The 20,791-nt window shown below is 40.0% G+C and overlaps 2 protein-coding genes across 2 annotated transcripts; one reads left to right on the plus strand and one right to left on the minus strand.

Moving 5' to 3' along the window:
* Positions 1 to 62: 62 nt before the first annotated feature.
* On the minus strand, positions 63 to 11,212 carry pde6c (phosphodiesterase 6C, cGMP-specific, cone, alpha prime). Its single transcript, XM_085415292.1, is given in 21 exon segments — positions 63 to 2,061; positions 2,151 to 2,304; positions 3,367 to 3,450; positions 3,576 to 3,650; positions 3,960 to 4,023; positions 4,185 to 4,292; positions 4,426 to 4,526; positions 4,618 to 4,896; positions 4,993 to 5,100; positions 5,602 to 5,757; positions 5,877 to 5,942; positions 6,262 to 6,405; positions 6,662 to 6,811; positions 6,904 to 6,951; positions 7,180 to 7,246; positions 8,135 to 8,199; positions 8,316 to 8,390; positions 8,485 to 8,625; positions 8,766 to 8,855; positions 9,762 to 9,914; positions 10,504 to 11,212. Coding segments are annotated over 21 exon segments (2,646 nt in total). The 5' UTR covers positions 10,972 to 11,212; the 3' UTR covers positions 63 to 2,011.
* A 5,784-nt stretch (positions 11,213 to 16,996) lies between these two features.
* Positions 16,997 to 19,585, plus strand: rbp4 (retinol binding protein 4, plasma). Its single transcript, XM_085416447.1, has 6 exons — positions 16,997 to 17,145; positions 17,428 to 17,530; positions 17,641 to 17,777; positions 17,889 to 17,995; positions 18,544 to 18,756; positions 19,009 to 19,585. Exons 2-6 carry the CDS (start codon positions 17,429 to 17,431, stop codon positions 19,044 to 19,046), a joined length of 597 nt encoding a protein of 198 aa, XP_085272573.1. The 5' UTR covers positions 16,997 to 17,145; position 17,428; the 3' UTR covers positions 19,047 to 19,585.
* Positions 19,586 to 20,791: the final 1,206 nt, after the last annotated feature.

Below are 20,791 nucleotides of genomic sequence, written 5' to 3' on the forward strand. Positions count from 1 at the left end.
ATCCTTTATTTGCTTACACATATTACATCTCATGACTCATACAGAGGTCATTTCATACATCAAATGATAGAGCTCTAATGTCTGAAGTTAAAGTAGTCTGGAGACAGAACTGATGGTGTAAGATTTCATATAAAATGTGTGCAGCAAGATAAGATTATGAAATCACTGAAACATATCTCTCACATTTCGTAAATGTTTGTTTTCTTGTACAGTTTTGGATCCAGGGATTACAACGGCTCCTCACTTCACCTCAAGCAGCAGACAAGGTAGTTTCCAGGTACTCCCAAAGCCCTTCTGATAGGATCAAGTGCCTCTGATTGATGCCACATTGATTAGAGGAGACATTGCGTAACAGGGAGATGAAAGCCACAGCCGCAGTGCTAACAAGAAAGTGCACTCTGCTTGCACTGTAAACTCTTACGTTTTCAGCCCAGATCGGTTCAATTTGGTTTTACGTGGGTGGCATAGATTTACACTGAGTTGAGCAGTTATTGCCTTATTTGTCTCACGGTTACATCAATGAAGAAAGAAGGAGACGACTTTGGCCTGTACCACCGTACAATCAATGATGCTCTAGCTGCATCTTCACAAAAACAAGTCTCTGCACATATATATGATAAGCCTTTTTTTTTTACCTCCTCAGTAAGACGGTTATTTAAAGCTGTGTGGATCGCAAACACTGGCAGGCAATCAAATCCTCTTACAGAAGAGGTAGATCTACTGCAACGCTCGCCTGCTTACAAGAAGCAAAAGTTGCCTTTACAACCTTCAATAAGTTTATACAATTTACATTTTACAATTCCTATGCCATAAACTATAAACATGTGAAATCATTCACATTTAAAAAGACTTTTAAATGGAATCGATAAGAAATTGTAAGTTCAATCTTAATACCCGTGTAGTAAAATTGTGTCTTTTCCCAGTTCAGCGCAGCTCAGAGGAATTCATCAAAGCTGACGATAAAGTTCAAAACACAGACTCGACGTCTGGATGTGATTCTAGTGATAATTTGTCCTCTTTCAAAGCTCCCCTCCATCCTCCTTCCAAGACAGTCCAAGTACAAAATACTCAAATAATCAAAAAAAAAAAAAAGTATATATAGATATAGTTGCATATTAAAATACAAACACCTTCACACAGCTTCTTAGTGCCTTTTGAGGTAAGAGACATCGGTCTTTATTTCAAGACAGTGCGTTTCTCACTATTACATGCATTCCTTGCTTTTCACCACTAAAGCATTAACAGATCCCTCAGATTGCAGCTTTCCTACTCTTAATGTGAAGGAATTCATTTCACACATTCCCTTTAGCCCCTTTCCTCAGGTCCGTAGCCATGACGTTACATTACCCTCACTTTATCACGTCTGCCACTGTCAAAATAGCAGCAGCTAAGTGCGTTGTGCGACCTACAGTATTAAAATATACTGCGTGTTAACTGACTGCCAACAGGAGCGCTCTCTGAATTGTCTACTGCAGCACTGTACATGCTTTGGCATGTGTACACCCCACACGCTGCACCCTATCTGAACTACACATAACTAGTTTTTCGTTCCTGAATATTTAAGTTTATCCAGCCACACTTTTAAAACATGTCAGAAATATTTTTGGTTAACGCTAAGGAATTTTTGCGACAGTATGATTTTTCTTTAAAAATGTCCACAGCATTGTTCAGCAGGAAGGAGAAACGTGTCTTTCAAAGTCGAACAGCTTCTCTTCCAGGTTTCACGGTGAAGTCTCTGACTCTTCCCTCCTTGAAGAAAAGGTTAGGTGGGTCTATTCCAAACTGCAGTGCAGACCAGACCTGGCAGGCTACACAGAACCAGACTAGACCATACAGGGCTGGACCGGACTACATGAATGAAACAGCGAATAACCAGAACTATAGCGGTGTAGGCGAGACCACACCGAGGAAAAAGCTTCGATGAGATGAGCTTTCAGACCAGGAAAGACTAGTGTTGTCTAGATTAGTCCTAAACAGACTGTATCAGTTCAGATCCAAGCACTGGTGGAACTTAACAGATGGTGCACGTCTTTGATTTCCCTCCTTCGCCGCCACCACCAGCTAAATATACAAAGAAGAAAAAAAGAAAAAAGAAAGATGAACTCTTCTGTCGAGCCAACAGATTAATGATCGCACAAAGATATTCTTACCTTTCTTGGCTTCCTCTTCTTCTAGTTTCTTCTTCTCATCCTCAATGGCCTTCATCTTCGCGTTGTATACTTCAGCCAGCTCGTTCCAGTGTGCCCTGTTATTGTTCAGGCCGTCAAACATAGGCTGGATCTCTTTGTGGAACCTTGAGAATTCCTGGGAAAAGAAAAACAAATGAAATGTAAGTATGTGTTGCTTATGTTATATAATAACTGGAAGAATGCAGTTTTTTCCCCCCTCTTGCACTAATATGTTCTGCCTCTTACAGCACCGGCCTGCAAGGACAGCAGATTCATGGATGTAGCCTATGTGTTTATTCTAGTGTAAATACCATCTGGTGACAAATTAACAGCAACACTAATTACTTATACACGCTTTCCAGTGATGTAGAACTGGTGCCCAAACTTGAACCGAGAAAGAAATGGCTGGGCTTAAAGTCAGAACCAGAAAGCATGCTGGGTATTTGAAGGACGCCTGCTATAAATTTACTGATCAGGTACAGACAGAGTCCTTTGTTTCTTTGTGCCATGATTAGGAAAAATCCCAAAGGTGATCACTCAGAACATGCCTGTGTCTCTTCTCTGTGGACAAACAGACCCAAACCACACCAGCACGGTGTCCCCAAAGGTCCTGTAGTTTCTTTAAATTTCTTCACCTGTCGTGTAGCTGGCCTTCTGGGCTCAACTGGTAATCTCAATACATCCTGTTACACAACCTAAGATGGTTGATGCCGCTGCGCTGCTTTCTGTAAAGCTAATAATGACACTGCGTGTGAAATTGCCAGTTTGCAATCGGCACCAATGTTTTTGCTCCTGCGCTGTGCAGTGACGTTTTGGTGTATCGTTTTGGTGTTCAACTTTATCACCACAGAGTCCTCTCTGTTCTAATTATTATTTATGAAATATGGGAACACTTACACCTGGTTTTTCATCGAGCTGTTCAGGAGGGCTTGAAAATAAATATTATTGCCTTGGAAAAACTATAAAGGCTCCGAGTAAAATTAATGACTGTGCTAAGTTATTTTTGTTTGGCTCTGCCTTTCTTAAAGGCCCCTCACAGTAGGATTACACAGTTGCAGTAGTATTAGCGCTTGTTTAAAAATACAGATAAACTACTGCAACATAGACCAGACTTCCTTTCTTGTCTGTTTCACTACCAGCCTCCACTAGTCATCTTTTGGCACGGCGGCACAGTGTAAAAAAAAAAAAAAGTTTTCACCTTGTACACAAATGAGCACACAAAGTCGATGAAACCACACTGCATCTTGGGGAGCTGTTCGGCACAGTTTCTGTCCATCATGGGCTGAGAGAGACAAGAGGAAGAGTTTTCAGGTGAAAGAGGGTCAAACAGTTGCTCTGTAATGCTAAAAAACAAACCAAAACGTGAACGGACAAGAAGAAAGCCACAGGAGGGGGTGCGGCTCTTACAATTGGTTGCTGGTCCAAAACATTTCTCTCCAAATCGCCCTGTTCCCAGAACTCAGCAGCCACCATCAGAGCCACCTGCAGACAAAACAGGGCGACAAACAGAACAAAGCGTGATGATGCAGGGAAATCAAAGGCACGCAGTGGCGGAAGTACAGCATGAGCGCGTCGAGTTATTTTCAGTACTCTTCAAACTACACATGGGATTTCACCGGCTCAGGTCAGGATGTCTTCTAGCAGCTATAAATATGGAACTTTTTTACTGATATCAAACAGAATAACACAAATAGCTTATTTCTTCCCGTATTAGTGAGAGTTTTTATTTTCTTGTGAACTTCACCTGATATTTTGAAATCAGGCCATGTCAGCGCTGCAAAGGTCACCCACCTTGCTCTGTACCTCCCAGGGCTTGGTGATGGCTGACAAGTCACAACCTGTCATCATCATGGCCCTGAAGGTGTGAGACAAACACACAGTCAGAGGGACAAAGAAAAAAAAACAGGACGTGCAACACGCTGATGATTTGCCGTGGCCTGCTGTCTCAGAAATCTCCTCATCTTTCTAAAATCAACTTGACAGACTTTTCTCAGCACGTTCAATCAGTTTACATACATGACGATTTCCTTCCTGATGGGGTTGTTGGAAACAAAAGCCGTGGCCTCTTTTTCGTCTGTCATTGGCTCCGTGGCATTCACGATGTTTTGGAACATGGTTCTCTTTCTGTGTGGAGAGAAACAGGTCACATCAACTGGGCTGCTTTTTTACAGCTTTTGCGATCACGTCTTCGACTAGCCGTTGTTTTACGTCTCGCATTAACTGTGGCTGCAAAACGGCCGATCTGCAGCAAACCTACTTGAAGTAAAGCGCCAGATCTGTGGCGATGATGCAGACGTCGAACAAGTGCTGCACATTCTCAAACTGACGCTTCTGGAGGTTGCAGAAGATGTTCAAGCTCTGCGGGAGATCATAAATAGTGATCAAACGCGTGTGTTTTTCCTTTTTAAATATCACAACTGAAATTACTGGACAAGAAAAAATGTCGTACCTCCTCCCCCATTAGAGTCTTGCTGTACTCCAAATGGTGTCTTTCCATGATGGAGGAGCCATGAAGTCTGGCCAGAGGAGATGCACTCCTACAGGGGGAAAAAAGAGACAGTTTAGACACTGGTCCATATATTGCCAAACACGATCATAAAAGAGTCGGTTTGACTTGCTTTGTCTGGTAGAGGTTGTTGGTTCCTCTGTGGTCGATATCATGGCAGAAAGCAGCGGCCACCATGGCAAAGGCATCGAGATCAGTGTAGTATTTCCTTAGCTTTCCTGTCTGTAGTAGAAGAAAGAGTCAAATAAGAGCTTAGAAAAGTTTAAAAGGCTTGTGCTTAATCTATGTAGCAAGAACTGGATGTTGTGCAGGCCTTACCTGCAGCAGGCAGAACATAGTGTGGCCTACGTTGAAACCGTGCCTCCAGTTGTGGTAGGTAATGGCACGATAACCCTTCCTCACGGTGTACATCCACCTGGTCAGTGTCTGAGGGGGAAAGGGAGGGTTCGGATTTAAAAACAAAGCAAAAAGGAGAGGAAATTGTATAGCTGGTGCACTTTCTTTTCATGCCTAAGGAAAGCAACTCTTGCCCTACAGCACTACAGAGAATCACTCATATTTGTAACTGCAGTACAGCATGGCACGCTTCGACAGTCTAATTAAGGATCGCATCCACTTCTTTGTTCCCAGTGAAACAGAGCCATGGCAGCTTGCCTGTTGCCAAAAAAGATTCACAGATGATGGCACGAACATTCTGTGTCCCCAAGGCTCGTCTCTTCTCTCATTATTAATAAAATAGCAGCAGTTTTAAGTTCCAAAGGATTTGGAACATGATGATCATCTTTATGTTTGCATCAGAACTTTGCTTCGGGAGCATTTAAGGACAAGAACGCCACGTCGAGAAATGATAAAAGAACTGGGAGAGCAGTTCGAGCGCGTCTTGTTTGAACAGGTTTATCAAAGCAAGCGTCTGATTATAGGACTCACTTCTGCGGGAACTTTAAACTTCTCGACGACTCCGAGTTCGAAGAACATGCGAATGCCGGCTTTGATGAGGTCGAACTCGGTCACGGGGAAGTCGCTGAAGGAGAACAGGTACAGATTCTCGCCGTTGACGTTGTCTGCCACCGGGATGTTTGCCCTCTGAACAGAAACACATGACATGCGTGGCTTATTCCCTGAAATGCTTACAGTGTCTTTCTTGTGGACCAACTTTATTTTGGTTCAAACTAAATGAAACGATTGACTGATGAGCAGCTCACCAACAGTTTGTACATCTCTTTCTGGTCGCAGTCTTCAGGATCAGCATCAAACTTCTCCTTGGTGTTCTGGTTGTAAACGAGAGAACAAGCATTTCAGCTGACATTTACATTGCATGTTATGTTATACTTTCAGAGATTTCAGACAAGTACTCCCAGAAGTACCCTTGTAAACTCTTGTCAAATCTTCTCTTGCCAAGTGGATATATCATCCATTAGACCTCCTATCAGTTCCCTAATAGCTGGTAATGTAGGACTGCTACTCAATAAGCTTTTCACAGTGCATTACCTTTTGACTACTTTAAATCCCTGCTTAAATTGCTTCTCGAACAAATGCTGAGAGGTCAGAGGTAAGTTTCGGGAAAGAAAAAGGCAAGGTGACGCTAACCAGAATGGACTGCAGCTCATCCGTGGTACATGTGGTCTGGTACATGAGCATCTCCTGGGCGATATCCTTCCTCCACTCCATACGGTTCAGCTTGTCATAGGTGTCACAGTTCAGCACTGACCAGCCGAGGAACTGTGTCAGGGCCTGGTGCAAACAACGAGATCAAGAAAGCATGAGAAAAAAGAAGCAGGATCTACTGAGCTGTAACCCCGCATAACCCTGATTTACATCAAACTCCTGTAAAAACACTTTCCCTCGTGTAATATATGCGTAGTAATACAGCCAACATGCAAATTCATGCAGTTTTCTGCTACAGAGAAGGAGTGCTAAAGATTTACATACAAACAACAACATGACATTGTGTGTGAGGGTCACAACGAGGGTGAGAGAGGACGCCAACCTCAGTGATCTGTTCGTCATGTTCATCGAACGGTTTGCCGTCTTTCCTGTTGAAGAACGTGGCGATGCCCACGATTTCTTCCTTCTTGTTGACGATGGGCAGCGACAGGACGTTTTTGATGACAAACCCCGTCTCGTCCACAGCCTCTTTCTGAAAGACACGGCGATGTGTTTTATACGTTTTATGTTTTCGTGTAATGTGCATTAACCATCCAAGCACAAAGAGAGGAAAAAGTCCCGCACCTGGAAAGTGAAGAAGTCGTCTGCAGCCACATTCATCATGTTGCAAATCTGCAAGCAGTCACAAAAAAATATTTTCACATGTATCAACAGTTTTAATCAATCTATCTTTGATTGTTGCATGTGGCCTTTAAAGTTTGCAGATTGTATTCCACATAAATGCACCGGTTATATGCACAACTGGTTTTTAATCAGACCGCATCAGTTGTTGTTGGGTACACAGGTTACTTTCATTCTTTGCTCGTTTTGGTAATTCAGCTAAAAAGAAAATGTACTTACAAAGCCATTCTCTGCCACATAGGTTGGTAGGCCGCTAACCAAAGCCCAGTGATCGGCTGGGGGACCACTGCAAAAAGAAGCACACGCAGCAAGGTGAATTTGAGTGAGACACATATTAAACAGTGGGCACTCTTTCAAAGCAGACTTACTCATATACACCTTCTTGTTAGTCTTCAAATAACATTCATCAGACCCCCCCCCCCCCCCCCCCCCCCAGAATTACTTCTTATCTAAATAGAAGATTAATGTTGTGGGCAAGCGTGACTGCTTCATCTATTTTAAAATGTACTGACTACCTGCAATTTTGACCATTTTGTACATGGACTAGCTAGGACTTTTATTTTGAAAAATATAGCCTCTCAAATTTATAATGTTCTCAATTACAAGTCAAGGACACATACTCGCAAAAAAATTATTTGCTCCCATAAACATGAGGTAATAGTTTTGAGTAAAATGCAACTGAAATATAAAAATGAAATGTTTATTTCTTAAAATAATTCATTCTTGTGGTAAACTGACTCAAGTAAGTTTTATTTGACCAGATTCCAGTCGATTTAAAGTTGTAGTTTGCACTTATGTAACACAATTACCAGGACAATTCACATGTAATCAAATTGTTTATTAAAGTAATTGTACTCAATTTAATTAGTAGTTTGACTTGTTGTTAAATTACTAATTAAATTACAAATGAATATCATGATCCTAACGCACTGCTGTGCCAAGACGAGCTCTTTAAACTCTCTATAGGCTCCTCGTTAGTGACTTTATTTTTTTTTATTATTCATTTTGGGTAATGTAGTGATGCCAGAGCTGACAGGCGGGAAGGAGAAGAAGTGATAAAGAGCAGAAAATTACTTACTTAAAGTCAGCGGTTTTGGGAAGTGCACTTTGGCTTTTATGTTGTATATTGAAATGAAATGTTTGAGTGCATTTGTATGTAGCCGGTGTTGCTCACGGTATGACTTTGATTTCTTCTTTGCCTTCCAGGAGGTAGTCAATGATCTTGTAAAAGTTGACTTCCTGTACAAAAAGCAAATGATCTTGATGATGATCTTTGCAAAAAAAAATGTAATTAGGTAAAAATGCCACATGGAAAAAGAGAGCTGATTTAATGAAGATATAAATGAAAGTCTTACCCTGCCGTCTGGTGTTTTGGGTCCTTTATAAGGTTCCACATCTCCAAGTTTCACCGGCCATTCATCATAAAATTCCTGGAGGAAAATAAAACCCAGGAAATGACTGCATCGGGTTATTTATGTGTGCAGCTACCTAACTGCATAACTGAATCAATTCTGCAAAACCAACCTTCTCTTTGGTCATGTCCAACAGACCGACTGAGTATCTTTCACACTGTAGATAGGTCCTTACGGTGTACAGTGCTTTGTGGAACTGTCTCTCAATGTCTGTCAACTCCTCAAACACTTTACTGGCTGACCAGAGCAGCACCTAAAGTCAGAAGTAAAAACGTGAATGCAGGAAAGCATGTGGGGGAAATGCTTGTTTTTGTTTTTTCTTTAAATACAGATTTTAAAGGAGACAGAATCATCAGTGATTTTAGACTGAACACACGGCACAGTTGGGTTTACCTGACTTCTCCTGGATTCCACATTCCACATGTAGGCTGTGTAGTGCTGCAGGGCGACGACTTGAGCAAAGTTCATGTACTTGTGGAAGAGCTAAGGACCAAATCAGATTAGACAGCAGGTTCAAAGCTGTGACACATGAGAACCTTTACTGCTACAGTGCAACTTCGCAACACGATTTTGCGTATAACGGTAACTGTGTAGGAATAATATGATAGAAAGCAGGTGAAATCTCATTTCACTTTGATCCTAAGTGCGTGGGTTTTTTTTTTTCTTAAATGCTGGAAATTACTTTTGTATGGTGCAAGATTTTCATCTTAGGAGTTAAAGGCTTTGCCCTGCACATCATCAACCAATTCTCTCCTTCTGAAAATCATCACTGTTACCAGACACTATCGCCAGACTCCCAAGAGTCTGTAAAAAAACCACAATTTCCTTCTGACCCAGTTTAATCTTCCAGTAATTGTACCTCATTGTGAGCGTATGGCTTCAGAGGCAGTAGTGAATGGTCTCTGATGCAGACTACAGAGATAACAGAATCATATTTAAATCTTTATGCCTTACTTAAACGTTAGTGCTCGAAAGCAATCGCACCGAGTTACTCAGGTCTGATTGGCTCCCACTGACATAATTGAAGTGTTTTGCACCCCACTGGTAAGATGTAATTACGCCAATAACCTTTATTTAGCTGCACAGTTCAAACGGCTTGAGCGCAGTAAAAGAAGTAAAAGAAGAGCAACTATGCATGTGTTTAACACAATTACTGCCAAATAAGATGCAGTTTAGACGTTAAGACAAAGAGGGCGTAATAATCGTTTGATGACACTCTAATAACATTATGTAATGCCACACGCTGAAAGCCATTAGGGATAAACCCATATATATGTATGTATATATATATATATATATATATATATATATATATATATATATATATATATATATATATATATATATATATATATTTATATACACACACACTTAAGCTTGTATCCTTACCGCCTCATCTTCTGGAGTGAAATGCTCTGCTCCTATTTTGTTTAGCGCCATGACGACTCCAAGGCACTCTTTTTCAGCCATCAGAGGGAAGGTCATCATGCATTTGGTCTTGTATCCAGTCTGTTTGTCCACGAAGTCAGAGAACTTTTTATTCTGAGGGGAGAGAAAAAGCAAATAACTTTCAGCACGTCTTATTAAACCAAACTATTTATTTGAAACTACAAAGGCCGTGAAATTTTCATATGTTCATCAACTACCAAAACCTTTCATTTTCAAACAAACAACTACATTACATTTTTATATAATTAGTAACTGTCTTCAGTTAGAAGATGAAAACAATCAGTGCTGCAGGCACACTTTTGCAGTAGATGCAGACACATGACAAATAATTCTGATATTTACCTGGTTTAGAAAAAACATGGCACGATGTGAAAAATATGTGAAAAATATATGTTTCCTCTCTGTTATTAGCTTATTTCGGTATTTACTATAGCAGGACCCTTATTAAATATACATAATACAGGGAAGATGAATATAAATGTAGGAAATAGATACAAACTATGATATTGCCTCTTTTATATAGTAGCTGATTTCTGTATGAAAGCCTTTATTTAAAAAAAAGAAAAAAATATTTTATTTAGTCATTATTGTTATTATTTATTTATTTTTAACCTAGATTATTACTTTTTCTTTGAGTTTGTTTTGTTTATTTATTTTAGCACAAAACGTCACAACTCCTCACCGTTGACACATCAGGAACATTCTGCGTTTTTTTGGAGGTGGCGGTAAAACCGACAACACCGATATCCAGAGGAAACACGATTTCGGTCTGCGGATCGACCAGGTTAGCCTCATACTTGGAGGTCGGAGTCACGTCAAAGAGGCTGGTGGCGAGCTCAAGTGTTCCGTTTCTGCCTCGACACATGTAGTAACTGAGCCTGTCAGCCTGTATGATGAGGGCCACTCTCTGCAGCACTTTGTGGAGGGCCTGCTCCATGTTCTCCGGCTTCTGCAGCTCCTTGACGAGCTCGAAAATGATGGCGGATTCTAGCACGGCGTTAACATCCTTGAACGAAGCGGTGTCTTTGATGTCCACGTTGGCCGAAAAGGCGGCGGTGAGAGCTTCAGCGCGCAGCTTCTTATCAAAGTACTCTTTTGCAAACTGCGGGTTGTTTTCCAGATATTTTTCCACACTATCCTTGTCTGCCATTTTTTCTTTCTTTTTTATGCCACAGTCCCCCCCTTTTTTGTTTTTGTTTCTTTTAAAAAAGCATCACCTGCAGGGAAAAAAGTGCCAAGCTGGAGGGTAGGAGCTGTGCTGGGGCCTGCAGGGGTGGATGGATCAATAGTGTCCGTTTGAGCCTCTGTGCATCCTCCTCCGCGGTCCCCAAAGGGAGTAACGCATCTCGTGGCAACCGACAGACAGAACAGGGCAGAGTGCGGCTAAGAGGCTGAAAGGATCAAAGTGGCGCTAATTAACGTGACGTCATGACATTAAACCTCCTGCTTTAAGCGTCCTTAGGCCGCAAATCCCAGCCTGATCATTTTATATTGGGCAATCCTTGCTATGTGAAGCTGGAGGGAGGAGAAACAGATTGTTGTCAGGTCAGATGTCAGACTGGGCATGGTGGAGAGGTAAAGAATAACAAAAGGGAGCTGTCACTGAAGAAACAGGGTGTCAGGCATTTTGGCGAGAAACTAAAGTCCACAGACCTTAGTTACCTTTAGGACAGGAAATAGCAACACAGGTGTTACCAATAATGCTAATTTATCCCCTGCGGTTCAATAGGACAGAAGCTTCATTAACGTCTTAGTAAGATGCTGTTACCTGTATTTATCTGATTCGGTTAAAAATAGCTGCCATGAAATTGGTTGATACTTGCATCCCTGCAGCTGTAGGGGGATTAAATAGCTGGCCAGCACCCCAACTAAAAATTTGCCCCCAAAATAAGTGTTTTTTTGCCCTAATATTCATTTCTAGCTGTATATAAGAGTCACATCAGTGAGGATCCATCGTCTAGTGGTTTACACATTCAGCAAACAGGTGAAAGGTTGCTGGTTTGATTCCAGCCTGAGACACAAATCCCCTGTGGGGTTGTGTCAGGAAGGGCATCCGGCGTCCAACTCTGCCAAAACAAAACATGCAGAGCTGCATGCTGTGGTGACCCCGTGTGACAGCGAGCAGCTGAAAGTAGCTTTCTACGAGATACACAGCAGTATTCTATCACTTCCTCCACCAACCTACAGGCAAGCCATTCCCAAATTCAGTTTTATTTATACGGCACCAAATTACTACAACCGTCTCACCTCAAGGTGCTTTGAGATATAGACCCTATGATGATACAGAGACAACAAAAAACAGTCAGATCAAGTCACATCAAGAGTGCTGTGGCCCACTCAAAAACCACAAACTCTCATGGGGCCCACTCAATCTTAAATCTTCACTCTAATCAAAATACAAGACAAAGTGATGTTTTACCTTGAAAATATTATTTAATAAGCATAAACAACACAGACTGTTGGCTATAAATTACTGGCTAGTGCTACCCAGTAGTAATGTTGATATCAATGCAACACCAAGCAAATGCAGAGCCAGTATTGCTGATATCAATACTGATAGTAAAACCTTTAACTTCAAAAGGCAGCTTGTGTAACTGTGTTATGATCTATTACATGAATCATCAGCAGTTCGCACATTTTGAACACATTTTAAATGACCATCAAATCAATGTGACTTTTACTTTCCACAACAATTAGTTAACACAACAAAACAGCTTTTTCGGTGCTTATTATATTTTGAAACTGTGTTTTTTGGGTTGGGAGTTTTTTGGTTTTGTCTCTTAAGCACTTTGGGTCATTTTTCATAGTGAGTGTTTGAGGTATATTATTGTAATTTCCAAATAAAATAATTAATTCAACACAACTCAGTGGCCTACATCCTGAAATAATAGGATAGAGACTGGTATCCTATTATATTGATTGATACTATTGTGCTAGTATCACTACTACCAATACCTGCATCGGTATTGATACTATCAATATTTAAATAGATCTGCCCAGCTATACTACCCAATGCATGAACCACTCACCACTGGGACACAAACTCCAATAAATCTAGGTCAGAGTAATGAGTAATATCAAAAACTAAACATCTCCAATTACCAGTTTTAATTCACTTTTTATATAAATAAATACATTTATGTAAATATGTAACGGTGCATACTGAGTAAGCAGTTTTGAACTAAATTTATGTTTTTCTGCAGTCCACCAGGAGCCCGGCCCACACTTTGGGAATCCCTGCTACAGGCTAATGTGCAGTCACTGTTAACTGTAGTTATGAATTAAATTGAGGGCTTTCCTAGCGAGCCAACCTTGCTTTAGGTTTGTCACTGTTGTGTTATTGTGGTTGCTGCTACAGTGGAGGAAGTAGTTTACTTAAATAGCATCAGTCTCTGGCAGCGATTGTGTCCCTGGCCATAATCGTCTATTTAAAGCTCACAGTGTGTGGGCAGCCTACCTGCGCTCTAATGAAACCTTCGTGGAGGCATCAGTGCTGGAACTGGAAATTGGTCAATTAGCTGAACTTGGATGGGTACAAAACAACCATGGCTGGCTATTATTAACCGAACGCCACTGTCTGGTTAGCTGCTGGCAGGTCTTTGAGAAAAGGAGTGTCCCATTTTTTTTTCTACTTATTTATTTATTTTTTTGTTTCTGCTGTAAGGATTAAGGAGACAAGCCTATCAAAAGTGAGAACTACAAAAGGTGTGTGTGTGGGCGTGCGGATTTAGCAGGGTTTGTGGAAATAAATTAGACTAGTCAATTTCACAGCGGGAGGAGGTGGTTGGCTTCTAGTGTGTGGAGGAGGAAGGACAGGCAGACAGAAAATCAGCTATCAGATGGGTATTTTCTTGGTTGTGTATTCATATGTGTTTTCTACAAATATATAAAAAACATTTTTATTATATTTTGTGTGTTTTGAGTACTTTTCAGGATATGACACTATGGACAAAAGGACCAGTTATTTTGATCTCTCTGCAATTCCATTCATTCAGTAGTAGTTCAGTAGCTGAACATTTGATACCAACATAATTCAGGTCCTGTCGGAATGTATTTGCACATTTATTAGACGAAGCACTGTGAGATCAAACATGTCCAAACACAAATTTTCTAACCATTGCACTTTATCTGCCCACCAGCACGGACGGAAAGCAGCTAGCTAGTACAGGCCTCAGGTGCATAAGCATTATTAGGAATTGTTTCTTTCTGGATACAAAGACACCAAATTTGTCAGTCTAATATACTTTTTCTTTCAAATATGCCCTCATTTTATTCATTATCCTTTCTTTTATTTCCTTTTTTGTAAGATTTTTTCACCTTTGATTAATAAGCACACACTACTCAGGTGTTTGTTTGTTACTTTTACATGATCTATGCATACTAGCAAACAGAAGGAGATGTTTTTATGTGCAGTGCATGCTACTGTAACAAATCTTTTTGATCTTTCTGATAGTAGTAGGATATCAATGAGGAGGTAAAGTTGTGTTTAAAGGAGTCATTCTTCGTGACATGGCAGTATGCATTGCCAGCGGATTATCATTTAAGCACATTTTTATCTATTAAAGCCATCCGTCTTTTTAGTCAGTTCAGGTTTGCATCTTGGCTGGAGCCTATCCCAGATGTCATAGGGCGAAAGGTGGTGTACACCTTTGACAAGTTGCCCATCTATCATAAGGGCTAACACAGAGAGACAGAAAAGCACTCACACCTACAGCTAATTTATAATCACCAATTAACCCAACAGCATGTTTTGGACTGTGGGAGGAAGCTGGAGAACCTGGAGAGAACCCACACAGGTACAGAGAGAACACGCAAATGCCAAACAGAAAACCCACCTGGCAGCTCAATGGATTCACATCCAGGATCTTCTCAATGTTCTTCATCCATTGGTGCTAACCATGCCCTCTATTAAACATAAACCTATATTTAGAAAAGGATCGGCCATGGCAAATTATGCACACACCAGGCAGCTCAGCTGTCACACATGAAGTCACACTGTCAAAGTTAAATCCATTTTGATTAACACCAGGTATCTTCAGGAGTCCTGAATTTGTCACAGCTTTTATTTTATTATTAGCTCATCTAGCCAAAGGACCCATGAGCTTGTGGAATCCATTGTGTGTCAAGAGAACGAAACAGTATTAGTTTGAATTTAATCAAAATTACATACAAGGATCTTATACAGAGTCTTCAGCCAAATTGTGCCCAAAGTCCAGGTCATATTGTTATTTTACAGACACATTTTCACTCCTCAGACTATTGGCTTGTATGTTTATATGTGTCTATGTGCTATCTCCATACAATCTGGGGCATGGTTAACATTAGATTCTTGATGTTAATAAAATGTGGATACCATAACTGCATATCGTGATCATGGAGTGTTTTTACTACCACTTCTAAAGACCCTAATGATATCACACATAGATGATATTCTTAATGTAACACTAACTATTACCTTTTGTTAATGTCCACATATGGTAACATTACCAATAACAAATAAATCATGAACAGAATTTGTAGCAAAATCAGAATGATTTTATAAATAATGCAGACAGCCGATTTGTGTTGATAATTATTCATTCACTGTTTGACATCATTGTGTTTTTGGACCTTAAGCTTCACAGATGTGAACTTGTTTTACCTTGGTTACACAATGTGTCCTCTCCCCCCAACCCCCACGTGCACTATCCTTTATATATCCCAAAAGGTTGATTATGTACATCTGGACGTAGCGTTTTCAGTGGGAGAAATGTTTCGTCACTCATCCGAGTGACTTCTTCAGTCTCTGTGCTCAGTATCCTTTATACGCTTACATAGGTTCAAGCTTCAAGGTTCTTTATTTGTCACATGCATAGTTATACAAGTATAACACACGCTCCTCGACATGTGCAAAAATGGGGGGTGGGGGTGGTAGAGGAAGAACATTATATATATAGTATATACATTAGGTGAATGTGCAGTAGTAGCAGCAAGCAGGTGAATTCTGTACATATGTAGAGGAATAGAATAATAACAGAAAAGACAGCAATTAAAAAAAAGATACTATAAAATAATTATGAATGCCAGTAATTGGAACATAAGAAAGTTGTAAGCATTTTGCTAAATAGGTCGATTAATGATTAAAAACCACTGCACTTAATGGATCCTTGTGAATGATTGATCTGTTTGGATAAGATGAGATGAGATTTGCAAATTGCACTCCTAATCATTTAATCGTGATCAAATCTGTACAATGTATATCCAATACATCTTGACATTGTCAGTCCTACATTTTGGCCCTTAAGGGCACAGGTAGGGGTGGAATTTGATTGGATTATGTTACAAGGGGACATACTACTCTACCCAAATTCAATCGGCGCGTGTTCAGTGCTTTTGCCCTCTTCAAAGCTCCAAAGTTCAGATGGGGACTGTGGATGTAGCCATGAGGTGTTTTACTCAAGTTCCAATTTTATACAGGGATTTTTACTAACTTACTTTTCCATGAGAAAAAAGAAACTCGCTCTTACTTCAAGCACTACATTCCTATTCACCAGCACACAATAAATGTTTAACGCACAGACAAATCTGGCAGTGCAATGTATATAGCTTCTTGGCCAGCGTTCACAACTGTGAAATGTTACAGCACCTCTGGCCAAATTCCAGGAGCTATTATTTCTACTCAAGAGTGATTGCCCTGTTTTTCAGCTGGCCAGCTCTTTGGTTATGCAATCTGCAGATGTTTGGCTTCACTTTTGCTCTTCTTTATTCAGCTGAGCTCTATGTTGTGCTAACAGTTCCTATCATTATTGACCTCCGTTTGAAACTTCAGACTTTGCTTTTAGAAAAGACGTAATCACCTTTCTTTCGCATTGATTATTTTCTGCCGAGCGTGGACTCTGAGCTCCAGTTACACAAACACGGAGCTGGAAGATGAAAACAACTGATGCAATAACACAGATGCTGGTCAAAGCGTGTTTTATGATTTCTTTGGCAAATACAGAAAGAACCCTCCCCCCTCAAAAAAAGATATACATGTAGATCCGATCTTTCTGGTTCTACCAGTCATTGCATTGATAAAAATAGGAATCCTTTAGCAATAAGTGAAAAAACAGATATTGTGGTGGAGATTGGGAGGGGTGGTCCACCAAATGTGCAGAACACATAAATCAATAGGAGTGGGGTCTGCGGTTATGTAAATGTTTGTCCAATGGAAGGCAAACTCGCTGTGGGGAAAGCAGGGGCGCTCTGGGTCTCCAGAAGTTATTATGTAATACTGGCCAGCTGTATTTAAGGCCAGTCCAGACTGAAAATCAGAGGATTTCTTTGGAGTCTTTGTGGTATCAAGGTACACACTCACATGGATTGTTTTTTGGGGGGTTTTGCTTTTACATTTTCAGTCAAATATTTAAAGATATATCATTTTTTCTGGTATTGGTTTTATTTTTTAAACACTATTGTAGCCCTGTGGAAGTACTTTTTGGAGTTTCATCACATTCTGCTCGTCTTGAGGACTTGCAGTGCAGTGTGCATGTCTGTATTTCTGTTGTTGTTCTCCATTATGCCTCCTTTTTTTCTCTAACTGTCTGTGGTCTGTGCCTTCTTTCTCTTCTTCTTTCCTCGGAGGTAGAATGCTTCGGTACGTTGTAGCCCTCTCTCTCCTGGCACTGTCCTGGGCACAGGACTGCCAGGTAGCCAACATCAACGTCATGCAGAATTTCGACAAAACTAGGGTGAGTTGAAAAATATTAACTACGTTGTTATTTAAAAAAAATGTTTTACATAATTTCTGAGTAGTACTATTCCACCGTGATTTTTCTTTAATGTGTTCTTCTACTCGTAGTATGCAGGGACATGGTATGCTGTAGGGAAGAAGGATCCAGAAGGCCTGTTCTTGCTTGATAACGTCGTAGCCCAGATAAATATTGAAGAAGATGGCAAAATGACTGCCACCGCCCAAGGCAGAGTCATCATCCTCAAGTAGGCTCTGTTCTGTGGAGGCTTTTGCTTTGAACGTGTGCAATTTGCAATATGAGATTTTTTTTGTCTCGCATTTTTTGTAATGACTTATTCTCTCTGTTTGACCTCTAGCAACTGGGAGATGTGTGCCCACATGTTTGCCACATTCGAGGAGACTGCTGACCCTGCAAAGTTTAAGATGAAGTATTGGGGAGCTGCATCCTACTTGCAGACAGGAAGTAAGTTATGAAGTGAAAAGCACCTTTAACTTTCATGTTGAATCAAATTTGTCTTTGTTCAGACTTTAAAAAGAAATCCTTTCAACAATGAACGACCAGACACTGTAATTGTTACTTGATAGTCACCACCAAGGGGGTTTTGACCTTAAGCCAACTGATAATATAACATAATTATCAACTGCTGCACTTAATTCGTGACCCCGGACACTGGAAAATGAATAGTGTTTTGTTGAGTTCAATTTTAACGTCAGGGGGTATGACTATGTATTTACTGTGTTATTAAAGAAAAAGGAGGTTAAGTAATAATTTTAGACACGGGATGCAATCACTAAAACATCAGTATCCACCACTGGATCAAACAGCTGTATTATTAATATTACTTTAATGTTTTTTTAAGTGAAAAAATATACATATATATTTTTTTTTTCTGTTATTTTGGCTTCATACTTTCTTTGTTGTTTTTTGTTTTTCTCAGTATGTAAGTTGAAAATTTGTAAATGAATGGTTTTGCAAAAGTAACCTCTCCTCCACACTCTCCGTGCTCTTAGATGATGACCACTGGGTTATTGACACTGACTATGACAACTACGCAGTCCACTACTCCTGCAGACTAGTGGACGCTGATGGCACTTGCCTAGATGGGTACTCCTTCATATTCTCTCGTCACTCAACTGGCCTAAGGCCAGAAGACCAGCCAGTTGTCCTCCAGAAGAAGACAGACCTCTGTCTGTTGGGTAAATACAGACGGGTTGCACACACCGGTGAGTTGACTATGCTTTGATTCTTTGATCTGTGGCTTTTATCAGTCCGTCATTCAATAGGGTAAAAGACCAAGTGAATAATTGACTAAATTAAAAGGTGAAAATTCTTGTGGTCAGTGTCTGCCCAGCCTATATTGCCAATATTTTCAGAAATATAGGAAAATAAAATGCTCAGTACTAACGCATGCAGGAGATAAAGATGTTTAAGCTACCATATAGTTAATAATGCTACTTATCTCCCTTGTGTTGCAGGCTTCTGTGAGAGTGGCACATCTCTTGACCCACAGTGACACTTTGCTGATCTTGGATTGAATCCCACTGCTTAGTCACCTCTTCTGTCTCCATCTCTATTATAAAAAAGCAGCACATTCTTCTTTAAAAATGAACCAAAATTGAACTATGAACAGCCACATTTATATAGCTGCAATCTCAAATTAAAAGGAAAGATGGTTGTTATTGTTCTCTTCCTATATTCCCTCATGAGTACCATTAAAACAAACAAACAATCAGAATGACAGAATTATGCAATCAGCCAATCAGCTCTCTCTCAATGTGACAAACAATTATCTGTTAACCTGGATTTTTAGCAGTACTGCAGCTCTGGGTAAGAACCACTATGTTTATTATAAAGAAAACACTGGTTCAGTGTTCTAATGAATGCACAGTATCTTGTAGTCCTCGAGGAGATAGTTTTTTAACTATACATACACAGATACACATTAGCTCATGTGCTATATATTTATAGGGTCATAAAAGAGCAGTTAAGTTGTTTCTTCTTCATATGACGTTTGCTTCTTGATCCAGTTTTTGAAATAAAACATTCATACCACTGTGGCTCACTTCATTCTTTATTGCCCTTTAAATATTTATCTACGTTCCTGGATCGCAAATAATGAATTCGTGTCGTTGCTTTTGGATTCTGTCAGACAAAACACATCAAAAGTACAGCCAAGTAGAATTTTTTGCTTTTTTAAATCTTTTATAATTGCGCTACAAGAAAACAAAGCAAAAGGGGAAAAACACAATGGTACAAATTAAGCTTCTAGCTATGGCTTCTTATATGTTTGTTAAGCAACTAGCATGGAAAAGTGGGAAAATATATTTATAATTTACACATACTGCACATTCTGATCAGTGGTGAACATCAGTTTATTTAATATGATTTTTGTGGAAAACAAGAAAATGATGCTACCATCTTTTTTTCTTTTTTTTTTGTAAATGGGTACGAATTGCTAAATTAGTAAGCATGGGGTGTGAACTTCTTTATGCTTCTGCAAGTGAAGTTGCCATAAAAAGAAATAACACAAGAATCCCTGCTTTAGCCGATAAGCTTTGTGAACACTGTACATGCAAAATAGCAACATGCTAGCTGACATTTGCATAGGTTAAAGTTTGCCTGGAAAACAACTGATCTTGTTGTATAGATTGATATGAACCCCTCCAAAATATCAACAACTAAATAAAAGAAAGAAAAACTAAACAGGGGAAGATGTGCTGGGAAGAGATTTACATCTTTATTGCACATTTTTTGTACAGTACAGTACAGATCATGGCAAAACTACTTTGGTGTACATGATTGAAATAAATCAGGTTTAAAACAAAAAAACAAAAACAAAAAACAGGTAAACTTATTGATAAAAGTTGGACTCTTGGATCTTCTATGAGAGCTAGCCCAAATAAAAACAACCACATATAAGATGCACAGCAGTGTTCGTTTCATGTCAACTGGTCACACTGCCAAGGCTGCGAGAATAGACACCTTAACCTCTTTTTCCCCCTACCGGGAGGACCTTTGGTAATCCCTGCCTTGAATAGTTTAGTACAAGGAATTAACTCATGCAATCTAATTCCAGCTTTAAATGGCCGCAGGCTTGAAAAGTCAAGGTGGAGATGGAAGTGAGCTTCACTTGAACAGGAAAGAATACAGGGACAACCACCCACATGTGACTAGATAAGCTCCCGACTGCTGTACATTTTAAGTCTGGTTCAGTTCAGGCAAATAAAAACTTGGTCATGGTTTGGGATACTTTACACA

Source organism: Rhamphochromis longiceps, linkage group LG8 (assembly GCF_057381845.1).
Source record: "Rhamphochromis longiceps isolate RC_006_pf linkage group LG8, R_longiceps_female_GT1.1, whole genome shotgun sequence".
NCBI lineage: Eukaryota > Metazoa > Chordata > Actinopteri > Cichliformes > Cichlidae > Rhamphochromis > Rhamphochromis longiceps.

Excerpts from the sequence above, each read along its gene's own strand:
- rbp4 (XM_085416447.1), top strand. The coding sequence starts at position 17,429 with ATGCTTCGGTACGTTGTAGCCCTCTCTCTCCTGGCACTGTCCTGGGCA. Across the intron at positions 17,778-17,888 it reads GGCAGAGTCATCATCCTCAA|CAACTGGGAGATGTGTGCCC; the intron begins GTAGGCTCTGTT and ends TTTGACCTCTAG. Across the intron at positions 18,757-19,008 it reads CAGACGGGTTGCACACACCG|GCTTCTGTGAGAGTGGCACA; the intron begins GTGAGTTGACTA and ends CTTGTGTTGCAG.